This window comes from Mesoplodon densirostris, chromosome 4 (genome assembly GCF_025265405.1).
Source record: "Mesoplodon densirostris isolate mMesDen1 chromosome 4, mMesDen1 primary haplotype, whole genome shotgun sequence".
Classification (NCBI taxonomy): Eukaryota; Metazoa; Chordata; class Mammalia; order Artiodactyla; family Ziphiidae; genus Mesoplodon; species Mesoplodon densirostris.
In genome coordinates this window covers 78,155,857-78,178,328 of record NC_082664.1, presented here as the reverse complement: position 1 = coordinate 78,178,328, position 22,472 = coordinate 78,155,857, and the positions used below count along the sequence as shown (strand labels likewise).

Sequence of the window (22,472 nt, the reverse complement as noted above, 5' to 3'; positions counted from 1 at the left end):
AAAAAAAAAAAAAAAAAAAAAAGTACGAAGCTTTGGGTCCCACTCCAGACCTAGGAAAACAGAATCTGGGGACGCAGGGATCAACAAGTTTCCCAAGTAATTGTACGCCCACTAAATAAAGTGTGAGAGACTCTGGTTTAAGAGACCTAAGCAAAAGGTCTCCCAAGAATCCCATGCTTACCCTCTTGGCCTTTTCACCTTGGAACAGAAACTCAACTGTTCTTTCCATTATACCTCCCTCTGAGCAGGCCGCCCCCCATGAACACACCCAGGAGCCCCAGCTTGGAGAAGACTCCACCCAGTAACTCATCTCACCATAGAGGGCATGGGCCTCCAGGAGCTGAGAGATCAGACCCAGTTCCAGGTGTGCAGCCACCACGTGGAGACTGGTAAGGAACTTTGCAAGAAAGCCACGGTTCCCACTCTGGAGCTGGGAAAGTCAGACTGGATTCGTTAGGGATGTGATGAGGTTGGTGAGGAGGGACAGTCTAGGCTTGGACCCTGCCTGTACAGCGAAGACCTAGACTTAGGAGCTGGGACAAAGGACCTGAAGGACGAGGGCAGGAAAACTGAAAGGAGAAAGGTACACGGAGTTTGGGAAGGGGGTGGGGGTGATAACGGCAGTGGAGATGATGGTGGTGGTCATGGGGGAGAGGGGTCTCAGAAGAGCCAAAGAAGTTCCTTGGGAGAGGGTGCCTATAGGATCTGGGGACTAACCAGGTGATAAGGCAGGTCTCCCAGAGCTTCAGGAGGGCACCTTCGGAAGGTACCTGAGGCATCAGGGTCACACGTCTTCCAGAGCTGAGCTGCAGGTGTGGGTCACAGGAACAGACACTGAGACGGGCTTGGCCCTGAAGCATCTCCAAAGATCACATCCCTCAGGCTACAGCAAGAGCCATCCACCCCCTGGGGTAGCAGGTGAGGGGGCCAGCCGACGTGGAGCACCAGGTCCCACAGTCAGTGTCCCAGGGGTTAACTGGGCTGCAGTCACCTGCGATGAGGATGTGTGCCGTTTTCTCCAGCTCTGGCCTCTTCCCATAGCGACATTTAACGGCTGTTCTCAGGGGCCCATCACGGAGGCAAAGCCGGGCACCAGGGCGCTCCAGGGGTCCCTCCCCTAGCAAACTGATCCCGGGTGAGGGAGAGAAGGCAGGACAAGAGGGAGGAGGCCTGTAAGTGAGCATCTGGCACAGCTGTGGGTTCCCATTCCCACCTCAAACAGTGGTAACTTGAGTGACAGCCATTCAGGGTCTGGGAGACAAGTGTCAGGGGCTATACGGAGGGAAGGGTAGGATGAAGAGAGGATCACATGGGGCCCTGGCTCAAAGACAGGGAGGTACACAAGTCAGTGGGAGCTCAGCTGGGGGCACCTATACCTGCGCAGACTCTGGACGAGGTAGGCACACGAACCCATGGGGTAGGGGTCCCCGGTGTTACCAGCAGCCACTGCTTCTTCCCAGGTCTTGGTCCCCCTGGGAAGTATCCTCCATGCACTCAACACTCCATGCAACTGGTCCACAGTCAGACCTAAAAACCCAAGCTCTCTGAGGCCCTAAACCACGCAATGTACCCACCCCCATGACACCTAGTCCCTCCTGGCACCACTTGCTGAGGCCCCAGCTGAACTGAAGGTCATGCGACCCCCGAGCCCACTCCAAGTACTGACCACTGCGTGTGACCTCAAGAGTGGCCAAGGCTTGGGGAAAGACATCAGGGCCATGCTCTTGTTCCAAGGTGCCCAGGATGTGCTGCAGCAGCAGAGGGACAGTAGCGGGTAGGGTCCGGAGTCTCTCAGACACCTGGGAGGGGACAGGGAGGGGCCTCAGTCAGTGAGGGGAAGGGGAGAAGCAGCTTTGGTTGTGGGGAGGGGAGGGGACAGCAGAAAAAACCACGGGAAGGGATGACAAGGAAAGAGCAATGCTGGTGGGAGAGAAGCAGGGCTGGGGGGTGTGGATGAGGAATGGGTGATCACAAGATGGCAAAGGATGAGGGTGGGAGAAGGTGAGGGATGGGGATGAAAGAGGCTGAATGGAGACTGGGAAGTGGGATTAGGACTTAGAAGATGAAGAGTGAGCGTCCACGTCCTCCACTGACCTGCTCAAAGAGCGTGAAGAGCCTCAGGTGATCAGTGACCAAGCGCAGGTAGAAAGGCAGGGCTGACCCTCGCTTCACCAGCAGCAGCTGCATCTGAAGACTCAGAGGACTCAGCACAGGACCAGAGAGCCTGGCCACAGCCAGCCCTCCACCCCCTGCCCTCCGTCCTGGCACCAAGCCCAGTGCGGGGCAGCTTCTCCTCTAAGAGGCCACACCGGGCAAGAGACCCACTAAGAGGCATCACCCCAGGATACAGCCATCCCTGCCCTGCACTGCTCTAGCCAGCCAGCCCCGCTTTCAGAAACCCCCCCGCGGTTCAGCCTACCCCGTTCGACAGCCACAGCTTTCTCCTCCCCTCGCCCGGACAGGCCCTGGAGAGGCCATTCACCAGGAGAAAAGGAATGGGTGACATTATAAGGAACTGCAGTTACCTTACTGACAACTTCCCTCGGCTGAGAAAATGAAGGAGCTGGTCTGTGTGGGGCAGCTGCTAGCTTCAGCACCCACGGTTCTCCCAGCTCCCAGATTCACCACACACACCCACCCGCCCTGGCCTACACCCAACCTGGTTGTTGAAAGGTGACTCTTCCAGCCGCTTCCCGTACAGAGCCAGCTCCTCTCGCACCAGCCGGGCCCGGGCAGATGGCTCCAGAGGCCCCAGGGCCACCACATGGGCACCTTGGCTCTGCTCGAGTGTCTCCCCCAGGCCGGAATCATTGGACACACTCAGCACCAGGTGCACCCACTGTGGGATTTGGGCAACAGGGTAAAAATGTTGAAGGAAAAGGAGCAGAACGCTGTTGGAGAGGTCCCTCTCCCTACTGCATCCCACCCCACCTCCTTCTCCCACTTACCCGGGGAAGGGTCTTAGGGATCCAGTCTGAGATCAGCCGCCCATGCTTGTCCACCAACCTGTCAGCCCCATCAATGATCAGCACCAGAGGCTGGCCAGTCTTCAGGGACTGAGCAGACTTGGGGAGCAGCCTCTGCTGCAGCTCCCACACCAGGCCCCTGTGTATGGAGGAGAAGGACCAAGGTCGGCAGGGGTGGTGTCACGTGCTATCAACAAGGCTGGGTTAAGTGGGGGAGCAACACACCGGTATGTGCTGGGGAGGGCACTTGGCTCTTGCAGTTGGCTATGCAGATAGGCACAGAGGCGTCTGAGCAAGGTGAGGACAAGACCCTGGTCAGGGCGGGCCCCTGAAAAGTGGAAGAAGACTAAGGGGGCCACCGTGGCCCCATCAGGAGCTTGGAGGGCTGACACAAGGGATGCCTGCATGGGAAGAGACCAGAAAACATGGTCACATTTCACACGCACAAGCTCCCTGTTTCCCACCTCCTTAGCCCTCCTGAGCTCACGCAGCCCTCCCTCCTGTCCAGGCCTCTGAGACTTTGTACCAGGAAGGTGGTCTTGCCCTGTCCTGACTGCCCGGTCACCAGGCTCAGCCTCCCCTGGTACCGCCTCAGCTTCTGCACTGTGTCCTGAAGAAGGCGTGGTCGGGCAGGGCTCGGTGGGTTCTTCAGCTGCTGAAAGGCGGCCTGGACCAAATCATCATCCTGGATGGGCACTGGCTGCTCCGGCTGGGCCGCAGGCTGAGAACACATGGGGCAGTGACTACCTGTTTCCATGCTCCTCAGGACCCCAGGCCTAAAACTCACTGTGCCCCCACCAAGTTACCTCCCACCCAGGACTACCCAGCCCAGCCTACCCCCTCTCCACTCCCCTGGCCACCAGAGCTCCTGCTGACCTGTAGGTAAAGCTTCTGGATCATATTCCACACGTCCTGCAGAACCAGCTGCCCAAACGTCTCCAGCTCCCCAACACAGGGCCGGCCAGCTGCTACAACACCCCACTTACAGCGGTACCTGTAGGCAAAGCGAGCACAAGCAGGGTCACAGCGGGCTGGGCCCCCCTCACCACCTCGCTCCGTGCAGGTGTTCCCCTACCTCTCCCAGCTCACCTGCGACAGGTGATCCCTTCCTGTCTGCTCAGGTAGCTCTTCAGTTCTGCGAGCCGATGGGCAGCCTCTTCAGACTCAGAAATAAAGTCAGACTTCCAGGCATCTGGCACAGAGCTGACCACCAAAGATACCCCAAGAGTGGGGCTGGATTCAGACCCCAGCCTCTCTCCGTCCCCAACCACCAGACCTGGCTGTGGTTCCCTGAAACCCCTCAAGTGGAGATCTCCTGCAAGGCTGCTTTGGTGCTGCAAGGCAAGCCCTCTGGTCCTTGTTTCTCCATTCTAGGTCCCCCTCTTGTACTCTGAATGTTATGGACAGAAGACACATCCACTGAGCCTGTCTGGCCTTCTTTGGAGACTGAGGCCTGGAGGCAACAGAAGGTACCTGAGGAAGCTAGAATCCCGGAAGTAGATGAGAGGCTGGGCAGAGGGCTGCAGGCGGAGGCCCCGATTCAGGAACTGCATCACCTCCATCTCCGTCACAGAGCGACCTGAAGGGTACTGCTGGGCCTGCAGGGAGAGGCCAGAGAGCAGGCAGGTTCAGTCCTGGTCACACGAACCCCTCCTCTGAGACCTGCCAAGACCCCAGGGCCCCTTCATCTCAGTAATGTTCCTCTCTCCCTCCAGATACAAGCCAATAAAATATAGCTAATAGCTAACGTTGATTGAATGCCTTTCATGTGTTGAGCATTTTTTGGAGCATTTTTAAAGTAGATTTCTAATTGTTATAATAACACTGCAATGTAGACAACACTGTTTCTCTTTAATATATGAAGAAGTTGAGGCTAGATTAAGATAAACCGTTTTCCATAAAGCTGCACAATGTCAGAAGGGAGATCAGAACCCAGCTCTGTCTGACGGCAAAGCCTAATCAGCCCTACCACTCACCTCTCACACCCCATGGCCAACCCAAAGGTATTTCCCAAAGGAATTCCCTCATCTAGGACTTGATCACTCACAGAACCTTCTACCTGTGTTTCACTTCAAGTCTCAAGGATCTGCCTGTGCAGAGTCCCAGGGTTCTAGACATACTGAGGCTTCTCGCATCCCTGCCCCAACCTTGTCTGCCTTACCCAGCGGAAGTGAGGATGGTCAGGGAGGCTGTAGTTGGGGGGAACATAGCCGTAGCGGGAGCCCAGGATGCCCACAAACAGCTGCGAGTTCTCCACCTCCCCCAGGCACACTTCCAGCTGCCTGCAGGATGGTTATGGGGGCGTCGTGTCAGGGAGACGGGGCTCTGGCTCACAACCGATAGCGTCCAAAGAGCACTCCGTATCCTTGGCACTCAGCCACCCTGCAGCCCCAGCCCTGCCCAGGTCAGCTCCCCCACTCAAGCCCCTCATCGTCGACCCAGCCCCTCTTCTCTGTGTTCCCCATACCTGTTCCGACGGGTCTCCTCCTCAGTGACGCCCCAGCGCAGGTCGATGGCATGAAGGCTGATGCAGTGGGGGGCCGCTCGGGCCTGCAGTGCTGGCAGCAGGGACCTCAGCAGCAGGTCCCTCTCCCCATTCATGTCCCGGAAAGTGGAGGAAATGAAAAGTCGGACGTTGCGCCATCTGCAGGAAAGCCAGGGATCAGGCCACAGCCCAGCTCCACACACAGGGCTGTGACCTCCCCTCAGCACTGACAAGCCAGATACAGCAGACTGCAGTGGGGGGGGAGTCCAGCAGGACTCCAGAGAATAACCTGCTTGTAACCTCAACTGCAGAGCCTAGAAATTAAACCCCACCTGGGGACTGCCAGCGCAAGAGGCACAGGTTCAGAAAACTAAGATCCCACGTGGCATGCGGCACGGCCAAAAATAAATAGATAAATAAACCCACTTGCCGTTTCTCAGGCACCCCTCCTGTGTCAGCAATAATTATTACGCACCTACACTCTGCCCATGAAATGCTCATGAGAGCACTGTGAGGTAAGCACAAGCATTACCTCCATTGTACTGATCAAGAAACTACAGCTTAAGACATCAAGCAACTAGCCCAAGTTTCAAGCTACTACGTGGCAAAGCCAGGATGGAAAAGCCAGAGCCTGCGCCCCTAAGCCCTCTGCCTGAGCCCTGGTGCCTGCCATGCGCCTCGCACCCTCACCCCTTTCCCTAGTAGAGAAACAGGCATGCTCACCATCTGTGTCAGAGACACCCCTACCTGGGAAAGAGGAAGCATTCCTCAGCGAATAGAACAAGCAGCATCTCTACAGTCAGAATTTCAGTCACCTGAGTTTCTCTAGGTTTCGACTGAAGCCCCTCCCAATTCACAAAGGCATAAAACACAGACTGACCCAGGCTGGAAAACAGGAGCCAAGGGGCTTGGAGTATTCTCTTCCAGTGGCCGGAGAGACTGGACCTCTGTCTTCCCTGGGGGCGGTGGAATCTTGAATATTTTGTCCATTTGGCCTACATGTTCTAGAAGGCGGGAGGCCCCACGCTCTGCAATGAACCTGACATAAAGAGTGACAAAATAAATGAGAGCGAAATAGCAGAGTGAGAATCGGGAAGATCTTCCAAGGGGGCAGGGGACAAAGATATGGCTAGATTAGGTTCACCCAGTTAACTGGAGCTCCTTAAGAAGATGACCAGAAACAGTAAATGTAGACTTAAAATAAGCAAGGCAGCAGAACCACAGGAATGAAAGAACAAAGAAGAAACTCAGTTATAGCCTCTGCTGTGTGCATGGTTATCATAGGCTTCCTGTTGGGCCAGGGGCAACTGGGCTGAATGAAGATGTAAAGATTCAAGTTATTCCAGTCTGGGCTTGATCAGCTCTGTACCAGCCATGAAAGCTCCCTGGAGAGGGAGGGAAGTGTATGAGGCTTCCTAACAGGAGTAGGGGGCAATGGGTGGCATCCAAAGGAAAAGGCAGGGGAAAAAAACAAATAAATGGGAATCCTAGTAGCGGAGAGAAAAACAAAGTTAAAAGATTTCTGGATCTGGCATAAATAAATAAAGTTAACATGGAATTTCCTCTGAAACGGAATGGAACAGAGGCCACAGAGAATGAATAGAAGTGATGTGACCAACTCTTGAGTTGTTCCCTTAAAAGCAAACAGCACAATCTCCCATGTCCCCTTTTCTCCTTTCCTACTAGATGTAATACAAAAATAATGGCTGGAGCTGGAGCAGCCATCATGAACTATGAGGTGGAAGCAGAGTATTTGAGGATGGTAGAGCAACAGATAGAAGATGCCCAGGTCCCTGTAATACCGTGTTTTTGCCATGCCTAGACAGCTGTAAAAGAGGAATAAACTTTTATCTCGCTTTTAAAAAGGAAGTGGGGACTTCCCTGGTGGTGCAGTGGTTAAGAATCTGCCTGCCAATGCAGGGGACATGGGTTCGATCCCTGGTCCAGGAATTCCTGATCCCATATGCTGCGGAGCACCTAAGCCCGTGTGCCACAACTACTGAAGCCCGTGCGCCTAGAGCCCATGCTCCACAACAAGAGAAGCCACCGCAATGAGAAGCCCGTGCACCGCAACGAAGAGTAGCCCCCGCTCGATGCAACTAAAGAAAGCCCGCACGCAGCAATGAAGACCCAATGCAGCCAAAAATAAAATAAATAAATTTATTTTTTAAAAAGGAAGTGAACAGAGCAGAGGCCCCAGATAATCTCTAAAAGATGTTCTAACAAAGCCCCCAACCTCTCCAGTGCCCATCCTGTACTCACTTCAGTATCCCGTCAGTGCAGCCTGAGAGTGTCACGTCATTGGGATTCAAATCTGTGTATCTGGTAAAGGAAGAATAGTCAATACCAGTCAGAAACAGTGCCAAGAACACAGAGTCACTGACCCTAACATCCTAGGATGGACACCCTACCTGTGCACTTTTAATAGGGTTCTGGGCTAGGCTGGGACTGGGGTGGACCATCACGAAGGGGTAGGGAGCCAGCCTGAAGACTTCAGAGAAGGTTCTAGCACTTGAAGTGCAATAGAGGTAAGAGACAGAAATGGAGAGGGGTCTGGTGAGTGGGAGTGTCCCACGCTTTAGTAGAGGTACACAGGAAATATGGATCTCTATCTGCTGGCACTGGGTAAGGAATGTGAGCACCCTTACAGGTAACCTGTCCTTCTAAGGAGAACACCAACAAAGAGGCACTTGGGATTCACGTGCTGCCAGAAAAGCTGTTTGGCTGCATTTATCAGTTTCTCATTTGTAGTCTGGCCAAAGACGATGACCCTGTCCACCTGTAAGATGAAAAGGGAGGGGCTAAGATGAGGAACAGAGGGATAGTAGAGGTACCAAAGAGCTCAGGACATCAAGAGACAGGTCTCTGAGGACTGGGGAATTAGGAGAACTCTGAGGTGGGGTGAAAACGGCCTTTTCTGAGAGCACCCAGGGTGGGAAAGCCCACTCCACCCTGACTTGAGGGGCATCAAAGTAGAGTTTGGGGGCTTCCCTGGTGGCGCAGTGGTTGAGAGTCCGCCTGCCGATGCAGGGGACGCGGGTTCGTGCCCCGGTCTGGGAAGATCCCACATGCCACGGAGCGGCTAGGCCCGTGAGCCATGGCCGCTGAGCCTGCGCGTCCGGAGCCTGTGCTCCGCAACAGGAGAGGCCACAACAGTGGGAGGCCCGCGTACCGCAAAAAAAAAAAAAAAAAAAAAAGTAGAGTTTGGGGTTGGCAAGACATGGAAGCAACCTAAGTGTCCATCAACAGATAAATGGATAAGGAAAAGGTGGTATATGGGATTCCCTGGCGGTCCAGTGGTTAGAATACCGTGCTCTCACTGCTGAGGACCCGGGTTCAATCCCTGGTTGGGAAACTAAGATCCCACAAGCCACATGGTACAGCCAAAAAAAAAAGGAAATGTGGTGTATGTTTGTGTGTGTGTGTATATATATATATATATATATATATATATATATATATATATATATATATATATACACACACACATATATATAAATGTGGTGTATGTATATACATTTAGTGTGTATATACATACACACACACACAATGGAATACTACTCAGCCATAAAAAAGAACAAAATTTTGCCATTTGCAGCAGCATGGGTGGACTTGGAGGGCATTATGCTAAGTGAAATAAGTCAGACAGAGAAAGACAAATACTGTATGTATGATATCAGTTATATGTGGAATCTGAAAAATACAACAAACTAGTGAATAAAACAAAACGGAAGCAGAGTCACAGATATAGAGAACAAACTAGAGGTTACCAGTGGCAGGGGGATAAAATGGGGCGGGGGGGTGGAAGGTACAAACTACTGGGTATAATATAGCTCAAGGATGTATTGTACAATAGGCGGAATATAGTCAATATTTTGTAATAACTGTACATGGAAAGTAGCCTTTAAAAATTATATTAAAAATTTAAAATTTTTTAATGAAAATAATAAAAATTTAACATAAATTGGAGTTTGGGGTGGGGCAGTGTGTAGCTGGTCATTCAGGCTGACAAGAGCTGACTGTCAAACTTTTAGGAATTCTGTGAGCCAGCTGTTAAACATGGACTGCCATTAAATATTAAATTGTATAAGCTTATAATTGAATAAATTATATTAAAAACAAAGGTAATAAATACTAAAAAATCATTACTTCCTAATTATTTTACTACATTTCACTATTATCTACTCTTGACCTTATTTACATTTACTTTATCTCTATTGTGGAAATACTACACAAACTGTGCTGAGTACCTCTGAGTACCTCTTCCCCACTCCGTGTTCACTGACAGCACGTTGGTAGCTTGAAATCAGCCGTGGAAGGAGTAATTACATCATGGAAATTAGCAAATGCTATTAACAAAGACTTAATTTTCCAGATTGCTGGTTGTTAAATATTTACCAGCATGTCACTGAGTAGAGGGTTGCAGCCAGCAGGGTATTGTGCATAGCGTGCAAGGAAGCTTTGAGAAATGAGATACATCAGTGTGGAGGAAAATGTTGGGGAGGGGAGGGTTTCTCAGGGACTGGGCAGTACTCACAGGGACCCTTTGGGTAGCCAGGGACAGCAAGTGCTTCCCCAAAGTAGGCAGGGACCATTCACACTTTTCATCAGACTCCTGAAGGAAAGAGACTAGTGTCATGTGGTTGCATGGGAGATGATCATTAAATAACAAATACTATGGTCTGCTCAAGAAATCTTCAGAACTGAGGGACTTCCCTGGTGGCGCAGTGGATTAAGATTCTGTGCTCCCCATGCAGGGGGCCTGGGTTCCATCCCTGGTCAGGGAACTAGATCCCATGTGCATGCCGCAACTACGAGTTCACATGCCACAACTAAGGAGCCTGCGTGCCGCAACTAAGGAGCTGGTGAGCTGCAACTAAGGAGCCCGGGAGCCAAAACTAAGGAGCCCGCCTGCCGCAATTAAGACCTGGTGCAACCAAATAAATAAATAAATATTGTTTTTAAAAAAAGAAAGAAAGAAATCTTCTAAACTGAGTATAACCGAGCCTTTCCCAGTCAGGCTGTTCCCAGGCCTCTGTCTATTCACATATATTTGCACGGTGGGTGTCTGACCTGGACTTGAGCTTGGAGTTTGGTGGCAGTCTTCAGGATACCTTCCTCTGCCGTAATCACAGCAGTCTTCACAGTGCCACTTCCACACAGCAAGAGATCCACCTGCTCTGTCCGTGTCGTCATCATTGCAATCAACAGCAGCACATAGTTCAGAGGGGGCTGATTGGACAAGCATCAGGGTAAAATAAGACTCCCCTGTTTTAGAATCCACCTTTGCCCACCCAGCTGTAGAGGCCAAACATCTCCACTGGTTGGGGAAAAGTGGACAAAATCCCCAATTAAGATGGGGCAGCTTCAGCAGTCCCCAGGAAGAGTTGACCAGGTAGGAGGTGGAGAAGGGCCAGGATCCCTGCCCAAATTCAACACTGGGATGTAAGGAGGTGAAAGTGACACATATTTTGGTGACAGAAATTTAGAGAGTATTAAGGACCAGCCAAATGTGAAAGCTTAGTGCTATGATCCACGAACATGCTTGAGACCCCATTCTAGGAATTATCCCTAGGAACCAAGGTCTGATACTGGGAAGCAAATGCATGTCATTTTATTTTAGTTCTGAGTGTTTGCCTGGGAGAACCAGGTCTGGGAACAGGATGCCTCTCAGGATCTCCAGCATCCTACCAACATCACCCCATCTTTTTATTCTTTTACCCCTTGTGGGTTGCTCTTGGGAAGGATCCTGTCTGCATCAGCATCTGTCAGATAGACCAAGAGGGTGCGGCCTGGCAGCGGGGGCAGGCTGTGTTTGACGGAGACGTTCACAGCTGTCTCCAGGGCCTGTCGATACTGAGCCAGCATCGCACGGTCATATTTCCACTGTCTGCAGGCAGGAAAGAAACAGACAGGGGCTTCACTGTTTGCCACTTTGAGGCAGATGGGAAGATGAGAACTTGCCACTCAGGTATAAAGTCTTCACCCGCTCCACAGCCCATCTCCAATGTCAGTAGAGAAAACAGGGACAGAGCTTCCCTTGGTCCCCATTCTACAAGACTGTCCTAATCCATTCTCAGGGCAGGAGAGAAGTCATCTGTAGACCCATTCTCTGAAATCGCTTGCCATGATGACCACATCAATCCATACTTACTTCATGAGGCAAGATTTAACTGCTACATATTTTTTTTTTTTTTTTTTTTGCGGTATGCGGGCCTCTCACTGTTGTGGCCTCTCCCGTTGCGGAGCACAGGCTCCGGATGCGCAGGCCCAGCGGCCATGGCTCACGGGCCCAGCCGCTCCGCGGCATATGGGATCCTCCCAGACCGGGGCACGAACCCGTATCCCCTGCATCGGCAGGCGGACTCTCAACCACTGCGCCACCAGGGAGGCCCTCTGCTACATATTTTTACATTGTAATTTAAAGAACACATGCTAACTTCTTACTCTAAAAAATGGCAATTAAAGGAGAAAGAATTGAACATTCATCCCACCTTTCCAAGACAATCTCTATTTCAAAGTAACTAAATAGCTTTAGTGCATGAGGGAAGTTCTTTTTAGAGTTCTAGCTAATAAATATGAGAATGATAGAAAACCCCCATTCTGCAACTGCTAATGAAACAATTGATTTGGGCATAGACTATCAAATGGATAAACCATTAACTTTACAGTGGAGAAATCAGGCTACCATAACCTAAAAGCACTGATCAATCATCAACACTATGAGTGGGACCAGTAAGCTTCTGGTGCCTCCTGATCCTGTGTCCTACCAGGAGACAAAAATTCTGGTGGTCTTACTCATTGTGTACAAAGGATCACCTATGAAATATTCACGTAAGAAAAAAAGTTAAATCTGAATCTATTCAAGCTTTTAGAGTTAATGCCCAGGGTACACGAAATAGAGAAACAAGTGAGATGACACTGGAGAAGTAGACAAATCGAGAATATGGGACCTTCTGTGGGGCCCCCTGAACCTGATTTCCACAGCAAGTCAATAGCATGAAAACAATTAAAAGATTTTAAGAGATTTAAGTAAATCTGGGACTTCCCTGGTGGCACAGTGGTTAAGAATCCACCTGCCAATGCAGGGGACACAGGTTTGAGCCCTGGTCCGGGAAGATCCCACATGCCATGGAGCAACTAAACCCGTAAGCCACAACTACTGAGCCTGCGCTCTAGAGCCCACGAGCCACAACTACTGAGCCCACGAGCCACAACTACTGAAGCCCGCGTGCCTAGAGCCCATGCTCCACAACAAGAGAAGCCACCGCAACGAGAAGCCCGTGCACTGCAACGAAGAGTAGCCCCCGCTCGCCACAACTAGAGAAAGCCTGTGCGTGGCAACAAAGACCCAACGCAGCCAAAAATAAAATTAATTAATTTAAAAGAGATTTAAGTAAATCTTAATAACTACATGTAATGTGTGTATGCGTTGTTTGGATCCTGATTTGAATAAACCTGTGAAATGATACTTTTGAGACAACTGGGAAATTTGAATATAGACTAGGTAATAAATGATAATACCAAGGAATTATTTTCAGTTCTGTTAGCTATATTAATGACATTCTGATTATACAAGAAAATGTCTGTTTTAAGAGACATGTGAAATATGGAGGGGTGAAATAAGATGTATCATATTATTTGGCATTTGTTTTTTTAAAACATCTTCAAAAAAAAAGAAAAGAAGGGAAGAGAGGAATCAGGAAAGGAAGGCTGATAAAATCTAGATTTTCACTGAAAGTGGCTAACAGTTTCATGGGAGTCCATTATATTATTCTCATTACTTTTGTACATGTTTAAATTTTTTCATAGCTTTTTTAATCTAGAGAATCCAGCAGTCTCTACCAGTGCTATCCAGTAGAAGTAAATTACAATTAATGAAATGAAATGAAATTGAAATTACACATGTAATGTAAGGTTTTCTAGCAGCCACATTTAAAAAAGTAGAAAGAAACAGGACACATTAATATTACATTTAATTTAGCCTTATATATATATTTTTTTCACCTCAACATGTAATTAATACAAAAATTACAAATGAGATATTTTACATCCTTTTTCACACTGCCCCAAAATCTAGCACATCTCAGTTCCCATTAGCCACATTTCAAGTGCTCAATAGCCACCTGTGGCTAATGGCTACCAAACTGGCCAGCAAAGACATCCTGTTTGGACTGCATCCTCAGCTTAATTCTTTAATGGCCCCATGTTCTGCCACTGATTCACTGATTCAGGTGAGTCCTGGCCACTGAGTCCTACTAGAAGGTTAGATGAGCCCTGCATTTGTCTTGAATGAAAATGAATGAAGATACTGTGGATGCATCTAAAAGGACAGAGTGCTGGGACTTCACCAAGCTTACAGAACAGGTTTTATGCCTGACTTTGAGTCTGCTTGATGATAACTATCTTTACATGTGTCAAAAGGAAAAGGAAAGTGAATGGGTCAGAAAATACACAGAGGAGAGAAACAAAAAGAAAAACAAACAGATATCACAGAGAAGAAAAAGAAAGAAAATGTGAACCAGAGCATAAGCAGAGAGGCACCATCATGTACTAATAGGAAGGGAAATGCTACACAGGCTGAAGGAGTCCACAGAAACCAATAAGGCAATCACAGATAATAGAGTGGAGACCCAAACACAGATTTTGTTTCATGATCTCTCTACAGGACAACGTTAAAGACAAGGTTTGCTGTGCGAGAGAAGACTGCAAACAGGCAAGTCTCAGCCATTGGGATGACTGACAAGCATGTCATTGCAGAATAAAAGCTGGGGTTTCCAGATGACTCCCAAGCCCTTTCAGGGTGCCTCTTGTTGCCCACCCTTTGCTCCCAGATAGCACACACTCACACACACACCTGGCCTTGTGTATTTTCAGCTTCGTCCGCTTGAGCTGCTCATATATCACGGGGATCATCATTGCTGCCCGAAGTTCCCGACGACTTGGTTTGTTAAACTGCCAGGAATAGGCATACTTCTTGCCATATCTTGTGTTTTTAATTATTATCCGCTTTATTAGTTTTGTGTTGGAAGGAAGTGGCAACTCTGGGTGGCGACAGGTAAGTATCTGAGTCAGGCAGCTTCTATTCCCTCATCTTGTCTTCCCATCATTGCCTGTCCTGAGTCCTGATCCTTTGGGCTGGCCAGTGTCTGACCTCTGCCCACCCCATACCCTGAGACTGGAAGGCAAGAGGCTGAAAATACCAGTGCTGCTGCCTCATCTATTCTCAGGCACGAGAGACAAACAGGAGTTGGAAGAAGAGAGATAATACCTTTCTTTTCGAGTTGAGCCTCAAAGTCATTGATGGAATCATGAGCATTAAGGAATCTGAATGGAAACTGCCGACTGTTGATCACTGACTTCTGCAAAGCAAGAGAGGGGTCATGAGCAGAGGACCAGGAAGCATGGGGAGCATCAGAGGCTCCAGGGACGAGGGAGATGAGATAACCGCTCTATTAGATCTGTGGGAAGGTGAGGAAGACCAAAATGGATATTAGATAAAGGTGGAGAAGAATAAAGAAAGATGTCATGTGAGAATACGAGGGAAGGAGAGGAAGTAACAGAAGGTTCCCTGTTTCTTTTATATCAGACTCCCTCTGAAGTTAGTTAAATCACAGAAATGATCTCAGAAAATAAAAAGTTCTTATACTCTATACTCTAAGGGATGATGAACCCCCAAACCTGTCTCCCTCAACCTATCTGAATCTCCGTATCTGTTTACAGCCCATATGGAAATAGCTTGGTGGCTATGACCTTCCCCAGCCACTAGGAGAAGGCTGGCTCCCTGCCCTTCACACGTACAGCATGCTGGAGTCTCTGGAGCACAAGGTTGTGGTGGCGGGTGCTGATTCCAACTCGCAGCAGGTTGCGCAGATTCCGAAGCATGGCCATGAAGGGAAGCTTCCCACTGTCTACGGAAGGTAGGACATAGGGTGAGAAAAGCAAACAAAGGATGAGTGAGAGAGGTCAGAGACCAGAGCCATACAAAATGTTCAGGTTGGAGCAAATGAGGTACGAACATATGATCTAGCCCACCCAAAATGTTTTAAAGGTCTGGAAAGATAACAACTGGGTTGCCTGAGCTTGGAGCAAAACCTAATCAACACTGTTTATGGGATTAGCTATTTCAATAAACAACTTAGGGTATCACTTTGTCTGCTGGCTCCAGCCCTGAGATTGGGCTCAACAGGCAAAATACATTCTCTAATCCACAGTAATGATTTCCAAAGTTTTTAGATGTCTAAAAGAAACTTCCTAGTGTAATATTATAAATTATATACATGTAGTACAACCATTAGTTAATATTTCAAGGCGGGATATACATTTAAAGGTTCACCATTAACTGTGAGTGTAAATTGATATTTCAAATAGTCTTCTTGATAATTCTTAAGTCTTTTGGTCAATGTCTTGTATGAGCTGATTAAATAGTCATCATTTTTTATTTAAAGATAGGTGAGGGCTTCCCTGGTGAAGCAGTGGTTAAGAATCCGCCTGCCAATGCAGGGGACACGGGTTTGAGCCCTGGTCCGGGAAGATCCCACATGCCGCGGAGCAACTAAGCCCGTGTGCCACAACTACTGAGCCTGTGCTCTAGAGCCTGCGAGCCACAACTACTGAAGCCCATGCACCTAGAGCCCGTGCTCCGCAACAAGAGAAGCCACCACAATGAGAAGCCGCGCACCGCAATGAAGGGTAGCCCCTGCTCACTGCAACTAGAGAAAGGCTGCGTGCAGCAACAAAGACCCAATGCAGCCAAAAATAAATATAAGTAAAATAAATAAATAAATTAAAAAAAATTTTTAATAAATTAAAAAAAATAAAGATAGGTGAAAAAGGGACTTCCCTGGTGGTATAGTGGTTAAGACACTGCACTTCCACTGCTGGGGGCACGGGTTCGATTCCTGGTCAGGGAACTAAGATCCCGCATGCCACACGGTACGGCCAAAAAAGTTTTTTTAATTAAAAGAAAAATAAAATACAGATAGGTGAGAAAGATTCGCCCTGAAGCAGAATTTCACTTCTGTCACTTTCTTATTGTTCACGTGTCCCTGTGATATTAGTATTACCTTCAAGTCATAGTTTCTTTTTTTTTAAATTATTTATTTATTTCTGGCTGCCTCGGGTCTTCATTGCTGCGTGTGAGCTTTCTCTAGTTGCAGCGAGCGGGGGCTGCTCTTCGTTGCGGTGCACGGGCTTCTCATTGCAGTGGCTTCTCTTGTTGCAGAGCAGGGGTTCTAGGCATGCGGGCTTCTGTAGTTGTGGCACGCGGGCTCAGTAGTTGTGGCTCACGGGCTCTAGAGCGCAGGCTCAGTAGTTGTGGCGCGCAGGCGTAGTTGCTCTGCGGCATGTGGGATCTTCCCAGACCAGGGACCGTACCTGTGTCCCCTGCATTGGCAGGCAGATTCTTATCCACTGCACACCAGGGAAGTCCCAAGTCATAGTTTCTTAATAATCTTTTTGAGGCTTATGTCAATTTCAGAGGGTTAGTTTGGTTAATACTGAATAATAATTCTAAATCCATTTACAATTCAGAGATAAGCTGCAGCAAGACTCATTATGCAGAAACCAAAAAAGAGTGAGGGGGGCTCCATCAATGCCCTTGTATTGTGGAACTCCTCCTCTTCCTCAAGAAGCCTCAACTATCATACATGACACATAACGATGTAACATGAACTAAGTGACTACAGGGGTTCAATCTGTATAGTAAACATTGGAAACATTCTTTCTTTTAGATAAAGGTCAACATAAATAGAAGGTGTGATATTTTTCCTGGCTACCACCCAGAGATGCATTCAGACTACATTACAGACCAGGCCTATTAGCCCCCACCCACATCCCAGGCACCAGCCCTACCATCAGCAGCTTTCATTGGGAAAGTGGTGGTACCTTTTTTAAAGTGATGTAAGTCTCATTTGAATTATAGCTAGAAAGCTTTAAGCCTGCTGGAAGTCCTGGGGTTCTCCAATCATAATACCTCTGATTTACAGACTGTGTAGAACAATTATGTTGTATATGCAATGTAAATGATGTGTGACAACTCGTGAACTATTGCATCCTCTGTCAACTCATTAGTTTTGCTCAAATGTTGCTATGTGTGAAAGATTTCTAGATCACTTTCATAAGAAATTAAGTTCAATATCATATTTATTGATATGATACTAGATGAATAAATGAATATTCATCCTACAGATTGAGAAATTCACTGATTTCATTCCAAATAATTCATTAATGAGTTGTTAATGAGCCTCTGGTTTCCAAAGAGGGATCTGTATATCTAATTATATTTTATATTTTATAGTTATATTTATCTATTTTCATATTTATATTTATATATGTTATATAGTTCCTAAAGTACATAATTGATTAGTACATGTATAAAAATTTTTTAAATATATATATACATATATTCTGGTGTATCCCAAAAATTGTTTCTGCAATAAATGATCCAGTGGTCTGGAGACCACTGGTTTAGATTATGGGCATTGGTCTCAACCAAGATAAATAGCAGTTTTAATTTTCAGAGGCAGAGGGAAGGAAGGGGAGATGATGCATACTAGAATCACCAACACATGCTGACTGCCATCCAGGCTCCTTTATCCTACTCTACCCAAAGTTGTATCAAACATTGCAGAATAAGTTGTCAAGCGTGTGTGTGTGTGTGTGTGTGTGTGTGTGTTTTAATTCCCATGTGATTCTGATACATACAGCACTAGTGACAACCCCAAAGTGGGAGGAACGATAAGCAGTTAAGCTTTTTGGGCTGCTCTGAGTACAACCTATAAATGGCAGCTTACAGAGCAATAAAAGCCAACTTGGGCTTCTGAAGCTCCAAAATATGAAGTCCACAAAACTCAAGCAGTCAAAAGGGCTACAGTCAGGTATTTTTCAACAGAAAGAAGTTGACTTCAAAGATGAAAGAGGACATAAAAGAAAAAATGGAATAGGAAGATCCTTCTATAGTTAAAAATAAACTAGCAAAAAAACAGACAGAAAGAGAAGACTGAAAGTAACTTGGTCTTCCCCATTTGAATTCTTTTTATCAGTGTGGGCAAATTACCTAAAACATCCATGTCCTAAAAAAATGGGTTTTGGGGTCTTCCCTGGTGGCGCAGTGGTTGAGAGTCCGCCTGCCGATGCAGGGGACACAGGTTCATGCCCTGGTCTGGGAAGATCCCACATGCCATGGAGCGGCTGGGCCCATGAGCCATGGCCGCTGAGCCTGAGCGTCCAGAGCCTGTGCTCCGCAACGGGAGAGGCCACAACAGTGAGAGGCCCGCATACCGAAAAAAAAAAAAAAAGGGTTTTGGGGGAGATTCCAGTATGCCACGTACTAGTCCTACCTTGTTTGGATGAGTTACACAGATACTGACACAAGTGAAATCAGATAGAAGGTGCCGCTTTTGTCATGTGTTGATAAAGGCTTGTGTATCACCTAACCACGTCTGGAATTATGACCTACCTATGATGCCAGTGCTACTCAAAGCAGGTGCCACTGTTCACTTTGGTGTGGTCAATGGCAGACCTGATAAATCCAATCATTTTCAGTGATGGAACTGCCAAGTAAGAGAATAACTGCACCATGCCATGGAAAGCTTCTAGTCAGGGTCCAAAATGTAGAGGCATGAATGAGGAAGAGAGGAAAGGAGTGTGACGGTCAAGGTTACTCTACCGATGAGTTCCTCCCAGACGGAAGCTTTGTTCCCCCACAAGCTCAGCTCTCGCTCCCAGGTCTCTGGCTTAGCAAGCTTCATCCGCTTCCCGGCTCTGCTAGAATCCCAGGGCCCCGGGAGGCGACTTCGAGAAAAGGCCTGTAGGTTGGAGGGGTATCTGGAACAGAGGAGGAAAAACTTACGATTTCAAAGCCAGCTGAAAATAACTGAGAAAAGGAATGGTGAGTCAGTCAAAGCTAGTGAGTCACATTTAAGGCCAGGTCTGCCCAAACTAATGTTTCTGGGGTCCAACTACAGGGATTGAGGCCATGGGTGTTGAAGAATCAGGCCATTACCCAGATGGAGCATGTGCTCAGGGTGCATCTTCTCACCTGCAGCCCAGGAGGGCCTGGACAAGCTGTGCAGGCTCATGGATGTGCAGTCTCTGTACCAACTTCTTCAGGGTGAAACTTGGCTCATTCTTTTTCTCTGACACTGCACTGCAGGTTGCCTCAAACTGTGGAAATATCCGCAAGTCCCACAGGGGTCATTCAATCTATGACCATGGTCACTTTCTTCAGAAAACAAAAACCAAGACTATCCTATACCTACGGTAATTTCTTTCCCCAAAGTAGATTTGGGCAAAGAATAGGAATAGAGGGTAAAACTCTCCAACAGCAAGAGCTTCTGTGATGAACATAACAGGGTCGGTCTATGGGGTCACCGTGTTTCATTTACACAAGGTTGAACTACCAATGGTTAACATGGGATGACTGGCTTGTGATAAGCAAGATGGGGCTTGAATAAACAGAAAACACCTTGCTCTTAGAGGGAGGGAGAGGGAAAAGCAGCTCTTATTTAAATCACTGAGACCTGGGGCTTCCCTGGTGACACAGTGGTTAAGAATACGCCTGCCGGGCTTCCCTCGTGGCGCAGTGGTTGAGGGTCCGCCTGCCGATGCAGGGGACACGGGTTCGTGCCCCGATCCCGGAGGATCCCACATGCCGCGGAGCGGCTGGGCCCGCGAGCCATGGCCGTGGAGCCTGTGTGTCCGGAGCCTGTGCTCCGCAGCGGGAGAGGCCACAGCAGTGAGAGGCCCGCGTACAGCAAAAAAAAAAAAAAAAAAAAAAAAGAATACGCCTGCCAATGCAGGGTACGTGGGTCCAAGCCCTGGTCCGGGAAGATCCCACATGCCGCAGAGCAACGAAGCCTGTGCGCCACAACTACTGAGCCTGTGCTCTAGAGCCCGTGAGCCACAACTACTGAGCCCATGCACTGCAACTACTGAAGCCCATGCGCCTAGAGCCCGTGCTCCGCAACAAGAGAAGCCACCGCAACGAGAAGCCCGCGTACCGCAAGAGTAGCTCCTGCTCGCCTCAACTAGAGAAAGCCCACGCGCAGCACCGAAGACCCAACACAGCCATAAATTAATAAAATTTAAAATAAATAAATAAATAAATCACTGAGATCTGGAGCGTGTAAATGCAGGCATCAGCACAATGTGAGCTGTGAGGAGTTTAAAAATGAAAGAAGCTGGCTTTCAGAATCTTCTGTGTTAGAAGAGCTAAGTTTGGGTTGTATTAATAGGATGAAGAGAAAAGACCAATGGACCAACTGAGGATGTGTTTTCTTGTAATACTAATATATTTTCCTAAAAAATCTATTTTAATGATGATGATGATGAAATCATCACTTACTCAGTGCCAGGTATTGTTAGAAATACTTCAAATACAGTAACTGATTTAATCCTCACAAAAACCCAATGAAGAAGGTACTGCTATTATCCCCATTTTATATATGAGGAAAATGAGGCAAGAAGGAGTAAGCCATTCAGCCAAGGTTCACAGAGCCAGCAACTGGTTTGGGGGGCAGGTGGGGAGATTCAAACCCAAATGGTCTGAATCCAGCTTCTATGCTCTTAACCACGAAGACCAGTGCCTTGTTATTAAAGTAAAAGAAAAAAACTTTGTTTGGTTTGTTTTTAAAACTTCCTATGGAAGGTGGACATTTCATAATGTTTTTAACTCAGTTATCCAGCTGGATGTGCCATCTGTCAGTAAAGAATGACACCAAGGAGAGCAAAATGGAAATAAAAGGAGCCTTTCCCGGGGCTCTCAAAACCCCATAATCACAGCTGAGAATTATCCGGGTAGGACATTGGCATGTGCCTACCATACCCACTACTAGTATTTCTGGACCAAATGGAATTCCATTTCTAAATATTAGTTGAGAAAAGACTGTACGTGTATGTTTAGAACCCCAGAACAAGGAACTCACCATCCTCTGTTCATCTTGAAGAGGCCGAATGAACTTTGGCAAGTATTTCTGTGTCTCAGAAAATGTATGCTCCTTCTGTAGGGACAGGACAAGCCATTTCAAAAGGGGAAGTGGAGGTTGCCCCTAGAGAGACCCATTCCAATAGCCTTGAAGGCCCATCTCTACCACAAAGGAAACTGGCTGGGAAAGAGGCAGGCCCTGCCCTCTCTGCCCTCTGAGCTCTACCCAGCTCGTCTGCATTTCTCTGTCCCTGGTGGTAGAAACATGTCAGCTGTTTAAGGAGGTCAGCGTGTTCCCTCATCCCTCTCACTTTCCGGAGCGGGGAAAGGGCCTAGGCTGTGAATGACCAGGGTTGAGGCAGGGACTGACCGGAGGGCGGGGTGGCCGGCGGGGGCGCCTCTTGGCCCGGTGCTTCCGAGGGTTGTACTTAGCCAGCTGGTACTCATCAAACTGGGCAAATTTGTCCGTCATCGCAGCACGCAGGCAGGCAGGCAGGGGCACCAGCCTGTCCTCCTCTTCTCCAGTCAGGTGCTGTCAGAGAGACGAGAAACCCTCAGGAGCGAGACCCTCCAAAACAAAATGAGAGCGCTTCATGGGGTTAAGTGACAGCACAGGATAGGAAGTCCCCAGCCCCAGCTCTACAACGACAATTTCTGTGGCCCTGGACCTGAGGGCAGACTTTTCAGATTCTTATTCTCTTCACTGTAAACATGAGGTCCGGAATAACACCAAGTTTTCTCAAACTCAGTCCAGCCCTTCTCAATCATATTCTCCCTTTTGGGCAACCCAGCCTGGTACCAGGAGAAGCTGTCCTGTCTGGGCACCGGGGTTGAGGACTGCTGAGGGCAGGCCAAAGTGTCTGAGAATTTTCTCCACAGATGCAGTGAGCAAAGGAGAGGGAACCAAGTGAAGGTCAAAAGTCAGGAAACTGGGATTCCCTGGTGGCGCAGTGGTTGAGAGTCCACTTGCCGATGCAGGGGACACGGGTTCATGACCCGGTCTGGGAGGATCCCACATGCCGCGGAGCGGCTGGGCCCATGAGCCATGGCCGCTGAGCCTGCGCGTCCGGAGCCTGTGCTCCGCAACGGGAGAGGC

General features: G+C 48.4%; 1 protein-coding gene across 2 annotated transcripts in view; it reads right to left on the bottom strand.

The window, feature by feature from the left end:
• TEP1 (telomerase associated protein 1) overlaps positions 1-22,472 on the bottom strand; it is a 41,678-nt gene that overhangs the window by 10,779 nt on the left and 8,427 nt on the right. For both annotated transcript variants that reach the window (XM_060096536.1, XM_060096537.1), the window contains exons 6-33: positions 21,747-21,908; positions 21,378-21,452; positions 19,493-19,617; positions 19,121-19,278; positions 15,253-15,362; positions 14,723-14,813; positions 14,309-14,495; positions 11,173-11,341; positions 10,525-10,683; positions 9,989-10,066; positions 8,100-8,230; positions 7,714-7,773; positions 6,332-6,490; positions 5,434-5,610; positions 5,128-5,248; positions 4,440-4,564; positions 4,056-4,169; positions 3,843-3,960; positions 3,493-3,687; positions 3,192-3,367; positions 2,949-3,105; positions 2,660-2,839; positions 2,095-2,187; positions 1,667-1,799; positions 1,377-1,527; positions 992-1,125; positions 718-806; positions 316-430 (exon numbers count right to left, since the gene is read on the bottom strand). In XM_060096536.1, the coding sequence (XP_059952519.1) occupies positions 316-430; positions 718-806; positions 992-1,125; positions 1,377-1,527; positions 1,667-1,799; positions 2,095-2,187; positions 2,660-2,839; positions 2,949-3,105; positions 3,192-3,367; positions 3,493-3,687; positions 3,843-3,960; positions 4,056-4,169; positions 4,440-4,564; positions 5,128-5,248; positions 5,434-5,610; positions 6,332-6,490; positions 7,714-7,773; positions 8,100-8,230; positions 9,989-10,066; positions 10,525-10,683; positions 11,173-11,341; positions 14,309-14,495; positions 14,723-14,813; positions 15,253-15,362; positions 19,121-19,278; positions 19,493-19,617; positions 21,378-21,452; positions 21,747-21,908 (3,742 nt within the window). The remainder of the gene's footprint in view (positions 1-315; positions 431-717; positions 807-991; positions 1,126-1,376; positions 1,528-1,666; positions 1,800-2,094; positions 2,188-2,659; positions 2,840-2,948; positions 3,106-3,191; positions 3,368-3,492; positions 3,688-3,842; positions 3,961-4,055; positions 4,170-4,439; positions 4,565-5,127; positions 5,249-5,433; positions 5,611-6,331; positions 6,491-7,713; positions 7,774-8,099; positions 8,231-9,988; positions 10,067-10,524; positions 10,684-11,172; positions 11,342-14,308; positions 14,496-14,722; positions 14,814-15,252; positions 15,363-19,120; positions 19,279-19,492; positions 19,618-21,377; positions 21,453-21,746; positions 21,909-22,472) is intronic.